The sequence below is a fragment of the Cyprinodon variegatus genome, unplaced genomic scaffold (genome assembly GCF_000732505.1).
Source record: "Cyprinodon variegatus isolate N-32 unplaced genomic scaffold, C_variegatus-1.0 Scaffold59, whole genome shotgun sequence".
NCBI classification, from domain to species: domain Eukaryota; kingdom Metazoa; phylum Chordata; class Actinopteri; order Cyprinodontiformes; family Cyprinodontidae; genus Cyprinodon; species Cyprinodon variegatus.
In genome coordinates, this window is record NW_015150512.1 from 1,586,290 (window position 1) to 1,599,872 (window position 13,583).

The following is a 13,583-nucleotide window of genomic DNA, read 5'->3' on the forward strand; positions in this document are numbered from 1 at the left end:
TGTTAGCATCAAGCTGTAGCCATCTCTTCCAAACATCACCAGGGACCCCTCGGGCATGTAAAAAGTCGCCTAATTCCATAATTTTCCACCAGTGTTAATGGCCCTCTCAAACATCTCACATCCTTGTCAGTGAAGCTGAGTGCTCACACATCTCTTCCTTCATAGTGCCCATCTATATTAAAATCCAAAATTCTGTGATTAAAGTCAGAATTCTACGGAAGAGGATTAGGGCCACTGGGGGGAAAAAAAGTTAACTGATGTTAAAATTTTATTTCAGTTTAGTATGGGGAAAAAAATCAGAATTCTGACTTTTTCTCATAATTCTGACTTTTTTTCTCAGAATTCTGACTTTAATCTCAGAATTCTATTTTTTTTCTCAGAATTCTGACTTTATTCTCAGAATTCTGACTTGTTTTTTTTGTCAGAATTCAGTCAGAAGTCTGAGAAAAAAAGTCACAATTTTTTCCTCATATTATACTGAAATAAAATGTAAAATCTGTAAACCTTTTTTGTTTTTTTCGGTAAAAATTGGTTTAAACACCGCAAGTTTTATGAATAACCACAGAACGCACAAAAGACTCGTTTGTGTCTTTTTAAAAGCAACCTATACATTAGGCCCCAATATATATTACATCAAATGTAAATATTTGTATCGAAAGCTAATCAGAGTATTTGTACTGTTTTTCATATAATTGCAACCTGCTCCTAACCTGACAACAGCCAGATGCATGTAAGATGCATGTCTCGCTCCGCCTACATGCATCTGGCTGTTGTCAGGTTAACCTGCTCCACCATAGCGCAACAATGAATGGGAAGAACAGCTGGACAGGAAAAAATAGTAATTGCGCACACCAGGGCAGCGCGGGGACCGACTGGTAGTTTGTCTGGGGAAGATGAACTTTTCTGTAGTCCTGCCGTGTCAATCAATAAAAATAAAATAAAACTGCAAAATGGGAGCACGGCTGATTTCATAGCAGCTGTCATCCTCAGAGTTTGGAGCGCGGTGCGTCTTTGCGGACATGGAACAGAAAGAAATTGATTGATCCAGAATAAAGATAGCGATTATGTTTAAATACTGACTTAGATCAGGGAAAAATGTAAGTTATAGCTATATTATCTATTAACCCAGAATAACGTCAGGTGGAGGTTTGTTTTAATTATCACCGCGGCCATCACGAGGAACAACAGAGAGAAAATAAATCTGAACTTTCTGGTTATGATGAAAAACAGCAGAAAACGTGTCTGGGAGCTTCCAGCATAAAAGTATAAAAAAATATATATTACTATGTTAAGTCGAAATTAAACCAATCATCCCTAAACTAATCACATTAAATGGTGTTTTAGATAATCATGGCTGCAGTCAGGGTGTATCTGCTGGTGCCTTATTTTACTGATTCTCTACATTCAACTCTGGGTTTTTAAGGTGCAGTATTAGAAAAAAAAGAGTAGCCTAATTACAATTAATTAAGTAATCCGTTCTGATTGTTTTTATTGTTTTATATTTCTAAACAATAAGTGTAATAGATCTATGTTTTACTCAAAGTAAAACATAAATACTGTTTTATTCAAATAGTTCTTAATAACTGCAACATTAACAAAGACAAAAAAGTGTCCAAAAAATGTTCAAGATGAAGATATTATATTTAAACTCTACAAATTAAGGCCTTTTTCTCTACAGGAAGCATTTTATAGATGCTACAGATGCTCAGTGCATCAGTTTCAGTTTCAAAGAAGAATCAGAACATATTTATGAAAGAATATTTCATAAACATATTAAATAATGTTAAAAATATTTGAAAATTTCTCACCATGAATAAAATAATCTGTGTTTTTAGGATCTTACCATTTATCAAAGATTCAAGACAATCAACTTTATATCAGTTTAGCTTTTGTTCTTTAGCATGATCCAAGAATTCAGATAAAGGTTTTTCTAAATAACTTATATGCTTGATGATCTTTAGCGAAATGCTTTTTTAATGTTTTGGCTACTTTTCAAATAATCAAATAACATTTTTGAATGTAAAATATATAACCTTCCTTTTTAATTAGCATCAATTTACAGCAAAGTTTTCATTGCTGAAGCAAAAAATGAAATATATTTTTCAATTCAAGTATTGTGTATATTCTCTTTAAATAGAGGTCATATAGGGATATTTAAATCTATATCATCTTCTCCTTGAAGCAGTGAAAAGCCATGCATCCTATACAGGGCAGCAGTGTTTCTGATATGGACACATTATCCATTTCGTATAGAGCATTGGGGTTCGTGCCCATTGTTTGACAGCTTCTTCCAGACCAACATGTGTATTTGTTATTGAGCAAAGAATCGGCACAACTATTCAGCCTTGGATGCAAGGAGAAGGAGTAGGCCCTACTCAACTTAACTTTATTTATAAAGCCTTTTAAAACAACCACAGTTGTCACAAAGTGCTGTACATATCATCCATCTATCCATTATCTTACACGCTTGTCCCAATTGGGGTCGTGAGGGGTGCTGGTGCCTATCTCCAGCTGTCAATGGGCGAGAGGCAGGGTACACCCTGGACAGGACGCCAGGACATACAACCATTCACGCACACACTCACACCTAAGGAGAATCTACAGAAGCCAATTAACCTAAAAGTCATGTTTTTGGACTGTGGGAGGAAGCAGGAGCACCCGGAGAGAACCCACGCATACTCAGGGACAACAAGCAGACTCCATGCAGAAAGACCCTGGGCCGGGAATTGAACCCAGAACCTTCTGTACATATCAAGTAAAGTTAAAATCATTAACAGTCAGGGCCCACTCGGACTGAAAAAAGGGGACTAGGACTAAATAAAGTTTGCCTGGGGCCCCAAAATGACTGGCATAATTATAATGTATTTGAAGATTTTGGTCCTCCTCGTGTAAACTGTCTATTCTACTGCTGTAATCCCCTACAGTTTCTTCTTTTTTCAAAGTACTTACTTTACAGGAAGTCCAATGACTGGTTCCCATCCTGATTATTTATGAACCAGTCTTTTGTCGAGTCTCTCTTATTGTGAAAGTCTTAGGCGAACAGGAACCCACCTGTATCACACATGCATCAAACTCTTTTAATAGACGGATACTGTCCTGGTATAACAGGATCCTGCAACCTTTCATATCCAAAGAGCCACTTAACCCCCAAGTAAAAGTTGTTTAGAACCAAAACATATAATCTGACTTTAAAAAAAAAAAAAACACCTATTTTTATTTTATTTTTTTTTATTTTCTCGTATAGGACATTACTTGCCAATAAATAATGTATTTTTTTAGCTTTTAAAATAATATTATAAAATAAATTCCAAGTTAATGAAAAGAAAAATGGTTCTAAAAACATATTTCTGGTTATTTAATGTCATTCTTTTCTGTCTTATAAAAACCACCAAAGTGTTTAAGACTAGAACATTATTAAGCTCTTTATATACATTTTAGCCACTTTTAAGAGCCGCTGTAGAGGGTCCAAAGAGCCGCAGGTTGCAGACCCCTGCAGTATAACCTTTGAAACTTGTTTTTCTTAACTGATGGACTGGATGGAGAGGAGGTACAACCCAGATTACAGAACTGGAACTTGCAAAGTTTAACAATTAGAACAATAATCCAGAATAGTCCAATGAAAAAAAATTCTATTTCCAATTAAACGAGTTCAGTGTTGGGTTTGTTGGGCTCTTATTGTGACAGTGCAGCCCGGAAGCAGCTTGATTGATTATTTTAATTGACCCGCTCAGGTTCTCTTATAGTCCTGTTGCTGCAGGTTTGATGAGTAGATGCTGGAAGGCTGAGAAGAGGAGGTAGTTCGGGAACAGGACGGGACTGAGGGGTGCCAGGCCGGAACCTGTGAGTGTGCGTGGGTTCCTTCTCTGGAGACACGCAGCGCTGTGGGTTAGAAGAAACCCAACCAGCAGCGTAAACCTGAGAGTTTTTGGCACTACAGAGCTTTATCAGAGTCTGCTCTGCAGAAACGCAGCGAGGTGAGAGTAAACTTTGAGCTTTGCCTCAGATTATTTCGTTGTTATCCATTTATTAAAGTTTTAATCTTGAAAAGAAAAGTTTTAGGAGAAACAAAAACTTAAGACTGGTGCAGTTTGTGGTTGAACCGCTGGGGGCGCTCTCTCACCCTACAGCCAGCATGGTTCAGCCTGAGCTCAGAGTTTAAGCCTGACTTTAGACCTTATATTCTGCGGATTTGAACAGTTTCTTGCCATATTTATCTTTAGCTCCCTCAAATGTTTGGATGTTTGTTCTGTAGTGATCAGAAGAAAATAAGCAGCAGAATTCAGAGATGTTCTTTTCTTCTTCACAGAAAAATAAATATTTTGGTTTAAGATTAATTTTTAAATGAAATAATTCGGAATCATGCATCCAGCACGAGGAAGGTCATGTTTTTTCCTCATTCCTTCCTTTGATCCATACTCTATGTTCTCTGTTAAACTAGTCTGGATCAATGGTTCTGAAGACTCTTTGACAGAAGGCTGCTTTTCGTTTGATTTAAGTCCAATTCCTGACTGTTTTAGTTTGAACTCTGACCTCTTTACCATTCACACAGAAACTCAATGATGACTCAGTGTTGTAATCCCCCAGAATAGAGAACAGTGTAAAAGAGCCTATTCTAAACAGGATTTTAGGCTCTAGCAAGAATCTTTTTGTTAGAAATAGTTCCTGATTGTTTTTTTTAATTGATGTGCAAAAACAAAAAAATGCCAGAACTTGAATCCCAACGGTGGGTGACGCCGATTTAAGAATTCCCTTTTGGACTGTTTTTCCCAATTTTTAAGCATCAGGTAACTCAAAAATCAAAGTCAGCCAGCTGACTGGCAGTGTGCAGGAACAAGTGGGGCAGTGCTGAATTACTCTATGCTTCATAAAGAACACAATTTTTTGTTGGTTCAAAACTTGAATTATCTCTTAAAAAAAAAATCCTTGTCAAAGTAAAATATCCTTTGAATTTTAGAATCTTGATCATTTTAAATCCTCAAAGTAACAGAACACAAGGGAGCCTTATCTGGACTAGAAGTTTGGAATCCAGAGTCTAGACCTGACCCAGATCTGGGTCCTACATCAGAGATCTGGATCAGAACTGTAACTGTCTTTTATCTGATGCAGTTTAATGCATTTGGATCATAGGAATCATGGAAGAGACTGTGTACCACATCAGGGCGTGAACATATGTGAATGACTGAAATTAGTGTAAAGCTCTACATAAGAACAGACCAACATGATTGCTCATTAACTATGAGAAGAACACAACATATCCTCCTTATTATGATGCTTCCAGCATTCGGGGACCCTCTACATGTTAAGCCTGTTCTCTGTATAGTGATGGTCTCTGGCCGTCTTATAGAACTTGAAAACATCCAATACAGACTCCTTTAGTAACTAATAAAGACTACTTTCACAAAAAGCAGTTTCTGCATTCCAAGTTTTCCAATAGTCTTGAGTATTCACAATATTCCCAGCAATCCTCTGGGATCCTTACTTCCTGAGCTCTGATCAGGTGATGTTGATGTATACCAGGTGGACTAGTTTTTGAACCGATTGATGCTAATCAGTTTGATTTCATCATTGATGAATCTCCCCCCTGCTGTGTTTAATCACTGACAGTGGGCCTGAGTGGGGGTGGCTGCCACTTCACACGTGTAGATTACCTCAGCCCCCCAACCTACTCGGCTGTTTACACCTTCCTGTAATCACTAATCTGATCAGACGGTTAGTTTCAGACAGGGAACAGCTCAGTTAATGATAGGGGATTGCTGCTGAATGCACCAATTAATTCAGAGAATGCAGGCATTTAATCACGAACGGCAATCATATAACATAAATGCAAGTATCGGCCAGAAATATCAGCCACACAATTCATTGCAGGGGAGTGGTGGCCTGGTGGGTAGGGCACAGAGCTTGGAATCCTGAGGTTCTCAGTTTGAGCCCCACTCCCACAGACTGCCACTCTGGGTCTCTGAGCAAAGATCCTTAACCCCTGATTGCTCCCCGGGCGCACCACGATGGCAGCCCAATGCTCTCCAAGGGGATGGGTTAAATGCAGAGGTACATTTCTCCAATATGAAATCAATAAACTTCAATTATTATTATCAGTCTCCCTGAACAACACAGCAGATACAATATGTTTCTGTCCCATCAGAACCGGCTCAGAATCCTTTTAGGGATGACCATGCATGTCTGTCAAACTGTTCAGTGAAGGAGACCTGATTCAGATTCAGAGCCAGTAGGTTCAGAGAATTGCTTTAGCAACTCTCTGTGGTTGTTCCAGCACACTGAAGGTAAACGCGCTGACCAGTTTAACCCCATGTCAGCTTATCTTTACTCTCACCAGGTGTGTCGGTATTCTTAATGCTATTTGTCCAATTTCACTAGAAAATATGTAGCCAAGGAGTCAGGCTGACAACCTGACTACTCAGTGGTCTGTGATGATGTTGAAATGGATGCAGGTTTAATAGTTCTAATTACCCATCAGTCTGAGGATGATGGATACTATAATGATTGAAGTTTATAATAATAGAATTTCAATTATCTCACATTGGAGAGATGTACCTCTGCATTTAACCCATCCCCTTTGAGAGCAGTGGGCTGCCATCGTGGGGAGCCCTGGGAGCAATCACTGGTTAAGGGTCATGCTCATAGATCCAGAGTGGCAGGATGTTGGAGTCGGCTTGAACTCAGAACCTCAGGATTCCAAGCTCTATGTCCTAACCACTCGGCTGCCACTCCATCTTCTTCATATTCCTTACATAGACATGGATAATTTTCCAATCTCATCATTAAGATCAATGAAGTATAGCCCATTTTAGCATGGACATGATTTGACTAAGAGTTAAAAGAAGATGGAAACCATTCCTGCTGTTCTTCCTGAAGACGTGAGTAGAACCAGCTTTGAGGGCCCACATTTAGTGCCAGACTCAGGCCTCCTCTTCAGCGCTGACTGCTTCCAGTTTAACCAAGGAGGAAACCTACCAACTCAATGGTTTTTCTCCTCCATCCCCCTTAATGCCAATGCTAGCCATGATGCATAGCATTGCACTGGCTGTCAGAGCCTCTGCGGAGAGCCAGTGCCTCTACCAGCTTGCAGGGATCTAGAGTCTCAAATACGGGGAATCATCCAGCTTCACCCAGAGAGGCTGTCACTAAGGGCTCTTTTCTGTGAAAGCCTTAATTTATACTTTGTTGGTCTTCCAGAAAACATTCATTTAATGTTCGCTACAGTGTTTCCTGTACTACACATATAAGTTGGCTAAACTCAGAACTTATTTGAAAACCGATTCACCTCGAAAAATATGAGTCAACAAATCTACTTCTTATATAAGGATATTTTTGTGAGCTTGTAAGTTTATCATGTTTTTATTTTCAAATATGCCAACTTTACTTAAAGCTTATACATCCCTTTTTTTTTTTTATCTTTTATGTGTTCTTTTTAAATCCAGGTTTCTTTGTAATTATAAATTGACTTAATTTATACTTATCAATCTTTTGAGTTACTTACACCAACAAAATGTGGTTGGTTGACTGATTACAGGGTCAGGTTTTTAGCTCAGCTACTCTAAATGAGCTGCCAATTTCGATCCCAATTGACTCTTTATGCATTATGCGTATAATATGTATTGAAGCTGCTAAAAGCTCCCAAAATCAAAGACACTGGTGTTCCAATATTTTTTTAATATGATGCATAATAAACACATAAGGTTAAGAGGTTTGACAGTATTGATGTCCATAAGTGAACACACATCATTGATTGTAACAGCAACCTTACTTATGGTCAGGGGAGGATCTAGGATTCTAGGAGATCAGGTTCTTAGCACTGAGGGTGAAGATGAGAGAGTAGACTTTCTGGTAAATCCCGTTCTAATGTAAAATATAATATAATATATAATATAATATACTATATTACAATTCCCCCTCCATAACGTGGGATTAAATAAATGTACCTGCAAGTCTTTAACTGTTATTTGTTTCTCTCTTCAGCAACAACAAACTCTTTAAATTTGGTGACATTTGATCATTATTTTCCAGAGTTATGAGAGGGAAATCAAATATTTTAGCCATCTGATATAATCCATCTCCCCCATAACATGGAGAAAAAAATGTAAAAATCCTGTGAATTTTGAAACTGTCATTATTTTTCTATATTATGTTTGAAACATTTATTATTTTACATTTTGAAATCCAAAATAGTTCAAATAAATCTGACTGTTGGTTTGATGATCTTTATGAAATGTATTTTCACTTGTCAATTCCAAATGTCTGGAGTTGCATTGTTCCAGACATTTGGAATTGAGAAAGCTTTCTGGATGGAAAGCGAAAAATCTTCAAACTTGAGAAAACAAAGTCCTGTGGTTTTGGTTTGAACTTTTTTTGGAATATTTATGAATTGTAGATAAAAATGTAAACGGAAAATCCATTTCATGAAGATCATTGAAGGGGGAATGGATTGTATCAGGTGGCTAAAATATATTTATACCGGTATATCTTGCACTGGTCGCATTTAATGCCTCATTGTTATATGGTCTCATTCTCACATTGATCTGAGCAAGGTCCCACCCCTTTCAAATACTAAATATTTTCTGTCCAGTAGTGCACACTGCTTATTTAAGATGAGTATGAACAAGTCGATCAGAGTCGGACTCTGTTCACTTAAAATATTTTAATACACTGAATGTTAGGTTTTACAGTGACATGGCGAAAAAGCCCTCTCCTCCATCAAGGTTTATTTACGTATATACCTTGAGCTGAGCATGCAATGTTGGTTTTAGGGGGAAATGGGGGAGAGCCATCTCTAGGGGGCAGTTCTCAGACCTCCGATTGACTTTAGTGAAGGACAAAGTATGCATGATCTGTATTTGCATTCCTATGATTTTGGTAGCTTTTAGAAGGTGTTGAAGTGAACAGGAACAAGCAGATTCTCTGCAACTGTCTCTGTAGCTCTGATCAGGATAGACCCCTGGTCTGTCTGGGTCAGTACTATGGAGGAAGTTGAGGGGAATATCATGAGCCTGATAGGAAGCGAGACAATGGCAAAGGAGAAAATATCCAGATTAGAGAAGTAACTAACTAAAATCTCTGACTCTCAAAGCAAACTGGACAGATTCATCCAAAAATACACATTTTGGGTGTAAAGGACAACAAATAAAACATGTCAGTAAAAACGGTGTACTTATTCATGGTATTAGATCCAGAGTACATAAGATGGGTAAAGTGATACTGCGATCTGCTTTGAGCTTGTGAAAGCAGCATCTACATTGTTGTGTGTACCGCCCAGCTTGGTTATGTTGGAGAGTACGGGGCACATACACACATTATTTGATCTCATGAGTTGGTGGTCTGTAGAGGGATCCTCTATGCAGCCAGTATGTCAGAAAAAAACAGGTTGAACTGCAAAGGATTCCACTTCTTTTTTTTTTTTTTTAAATAAAGAAAGAGGATTTTTCCCAATCTAAGACCCCAATTAAATACTGTGATAGAGATGTTAAAGGAACCGGTTGATTGTCTCACCAAACCGCCCTTCTTACTCATGAAAAGGGACACGCTTCTTGTTTTCCAGTGCAGCGCCAGGGGGTGGGGCTTGCCTGTTTGCCCCACTTGGCACTAGAAGACTTGTCCTTAGTGTTTTTAGATATAATGTATTTGCTTTTGCTGAAATGTTGCTGTTTGTTGATTCATTACATATTTTTGTGAGTTTTTTGTGCTGTGCTTTATAACCTTGTCAGCAGGTATCCTATTAAAAACAACAGAAAAAGATGAAGGCTATATAGATTTCACTCTGTTCCAGTTGTGGTTTCAGAAAACAGACTGTTGAGGTGCAGGTGAGCCTCAACCTTCTGAGCCTACCTGAGTGGTTGAATGTTAATATGCGTGACCTCAGAGCAGTTTGAGTTGAGTTTCTTCTAACAGTGTGTTTCAAGCTGACGCTTGCTGATCTGATAAGTGTGTGTGTGATCAGCAGCTTCAGTATCAGCTCACCTTTGACCCCGCCCCCTCTGTGTTTGTGTTTAACTCTCAGTGAGCGCGGGCTGGCCATCAGTCCTGCACGGCGGCGGCTGCAGACATGTCTGTGTCCACACAGCTGGGATTGCTGCTGTGGAAGAACTTCACCTACAGACGCCGACAGACGGTCAGTCCTCATTCCTGCTATGATTGATCACTTCCTAGTTGCATTGGTCACTTCCAGTTCCTTCCTGCTCGGTTCAGTCACCTACTGTTCCTTTCTACTTGGATTGGTCCCTTTCTAATTGTTGATTCCTTTTTTTTTTTTTTTTTTTTTTTTTTAACCTGTTTGCTTTGCTGACACACCTGAATTTCCCCACTGTAGAACAATAAATCCCATTGACATAGGTACTGATCAATGTATCGATGCCTTTGTTTTTCCAGCTCCAGCTTCTGGTGGAGATCATCTGGCCACTCTTCATCTTCTTCATCCTCATTGCAGTGCGGCTCAACTACCCACCCTACGAGCAGCATGAGTGTGAGTTTAGAACCAGAATGCACATCTGATGTCCTAATTGAGGACAACAGATTTTCCCTTTGCTCCACATTAGGGCCCATTCTGATCGGCCGCTTAGAATTTAAAACCTAAGAATTTGATAGAAACGAGAGCCTTAATCCATTTTATTCTTTAGCTAACCTCAAATTCAACCTGTAGACCACAGCCCACTATCTTTTTCTTATAATGAAGTTTTATATCCTCATGATTGTTGGTAAAAGGCAGCTGTAGATTCTCCTGGCATGTTTGCTGAATGAAGTGTTCAGGAGGACATGCTGAGGGGTTCAAACTGCTGGAGCTTCTTCTGCTGCAGATGTTCTGTCTCAGCTGGAAGTCTGAGGACACAGATCGACACGGGTTTTCAGCATGAGGCAGACGACTTTGATCTGTTTTCTTTCTAGCATGTAGTGAGGAGCAGATAAGGCTGGGCTTGTATTAACTCCAACCTGAACCTTCAGCTCAGGAAGGCTACACTGCAGGTTTCAGCGCTCTAAATATTCTGCTGGACTGGTGTTGGTTTTCAGCACAGTGAACATCTTAGCTGCTGATTTCTTTGGGGTTTTTGGGAATTTGATGAAAAAATTTCTGTATGCAGAGAGTGTGTTAACATGTGGTTGCTATCACCTGACTGATCCAGGATCGGGTACTGTACACAGTTCAAAGGTCTGTAGATGCTGTGCGCTGTGGGTCTCACAGGGTTGATGTTCTGCTGGTCTCTCACCCAAACTTCTGCAACGAAGACTCCAGAAAAAATAACTACTTTAGAAAAGCAAAAGTTTCCAACCGAAAAACTGAACAGAACCTCGGTTTCCACCCGTCGAGTAACTGGAACATGTCTAATTGGTAGTTGGATGTAAGGACAGAGGAACCGGGGACACCTTCTGAGGATGTCTAGCTTTACAGTTATGTTTTTGGACTCTTTAGGAAGGCTTACAAGCAAGATAAATTGTCATGAGATTTGTTAATTCACAAAAAAACAAAAATGCATTTGCCAGAAGCAAACAGATGTCTTATCCTCAATACAGAAATGTTTGGACCAATGAAATGCAGTGACGTCTGCATGACGTGTGACATAAACAGCCTTCCGCATCAACCAGAAGTGGAAGGCTAATACTGGGTGCTCCGGTTCTAGCTAGAATACCCGCTATCCTTTAAAAAACTAACAAAACCATACAGTTTGGTCCTTTTTGTATGGAAAATATATTTGCACGCTCCATCTGACCATATTTGGTAAGAGTGGGATTTATCAGTTAACTGCGGCAGTCGTAAAACAAATCAAGAATGGGATCCATCGCAGCTTCTACTGCTGCTGGGATTGGCTAAAAGCTTGACTTGGGAGGCAGATACCCAATCAGCTTACAGTTGTATTGCGTGTCCCTCCCTTTTGTGAACAGGTTCTACAGGAGGCTTTCCAGATGGGTACTGTGTAGAATTCAAATTGACATACCCAGATCAATCTGGCTTATGCCATGTTAGGGGACCGCTTGAGAACCCAGAAAGAAGCCGAAATATTAATAAAAATCACATTAAATAGAAAAAAAAAGATGCAAAACATATTTGTATCCTAGTTTTTGTTTACATTTGAGTTTCTTTTCTAAAACAAAACTATCACAAACTACTGTACAGAAAAGCAATAAAACAACTAACTGCCAATAAAAGGAAGATAAAATGACACAATTAAAACAATGACACTGCTTAAACAAGACTAGTTTTTACCTGCATTTTAAAGTAATCCACATTAAACATAGTCATAGAGGTCGACTGGTCCACAGCCTTGGTTCCAAGGATTGAAAAGCTTGGTTCCTGTTTGTCTGGTGTGGAACATCTAGATGTTTCTGTGCCTCTCAGTGAAAACAAGAAGTAGCAGGATGTTCTAGTAGAAGATTAGATCAGTAATCTAGGGCTTTGATATTTAGTGCGCTTTATGTTCTATCAGTAAATCTGTTGGTGGCCAATTTAAGGTATGTGAAACAGGGCTGTTTGCTCCTTGCTGGAGCGTTTTGTATGGCTTTGAGGCATGATGATGATGATTCAAATCTGTTAATGAGGCGTTACAGTAAAACATGATGACACAAATTATGAGATTATTCTTTCAATTTTGGCTGGAGACCACAGTTTAGAAAGGTTCCTTAAATGTGTGAAACAGGAAGGAGACCGATTTTCATGTGATTCATATCCATCAAAGGACTGAATATTACACCAAGATTTAGAAAGCTGCACTTGGAAGCAGTCAGAATTAAACAATAGCCTGACTAGTTTAAGATCTATTCCAGGAGGAACTTGGACCATGGCCTCGGCCTGTTTAAAACAAGGTAACTGCTGGAAAGCTCCTCAGGACTCCTAGATGGGCAGTGAACGAGGTTGGATGGCATACCCAGCTAATGAGGTTTAAAAGACACAAACACTTGGATATCATCTGCATAAAAGCGATAAGAAATGTCATTAAAAGATTCCGTGATAACGGCTAAAGGAAGCATGTTAAAAACAAAAACAAAGTGGAAAAAAATAATAATGGTGGACTAGGAACCAACCCTTTTGGTATCCCACAGATTAGAGATGCCATCTTATTGACTATGACAGAGAAAGCTTTGTCAACTTATTTTCTAGTTGCATTTCTAGTTTAGTTTGAACTTTTTACTATTTTAAAGCTTCTCTGGAATTCTTGCTGGAGATGCTTTGGACCTTAGGAGAACCCCATCTAACAGTGATCTTAGACTAAGGGTCTGTTAGATTGATTCTGTTTCATGAGCCGAATGTGACCAGCTCCAGCGGTTGAACTGTGCAGATGATTCTGATTGTCAGCAGGGACTGACCCATACTCAGAAACGTTATCAGACATTTATGGTTCCTCATCTCTGAGCCCAGTTTTGGCTCCATAAAGCTCTGATAACATAGCGAAACACTGCGTTCATTTTCCAGCTTCTTCTTCTGCTGTTTGCTGGCTGTGGTCCTGAGAAATCTGCAGCAGGAAGTCCATCTTAAGATAAAAGATACACTGATCAGAAAGTTATAGGTCAATCCAGATTATCAGTTTTCCTTCAGGTTAAACCTGGAGATTCTTTTATTTCCAAGAACATTGATCACTCAAGAAAAA

The 13,583-nt window shown here is 39.1% G+C and overlaps 1 protein-coding gene across 1 annotated transcript in view; it reads left to right on the top strand.

Moving 5' to 3' along the window:
- Window positions 1-3,769: 3,769 nt before the first annotated feature.
- LOC107082707 (ATP-binding cassette sub-family A member 1-like) overlaps window positions 3,770-13,583 on the top strand; it is a 47,524-nt gene continuing 37,710 nt past the window's right edge. The window contains exons 1-3 of the mRNA XM_015371502.1: window positions 3,770-3,974; window positions 10,010-10,120; window positions 10,378-10,471. Coding sequence (XP_015226988.1) covers window positions 10,055-10,120; window positions 10,378-10,471 — 160 coding nt within the window. The 5' untranslated portion in view covers window positions 3,770-3,974; window positions 10,010-10,054. The remainder of the gene's footprint in view (window positions 3,975-10,009; window positions 10,121-10,377; window positions 10,472-13,583) is intronic.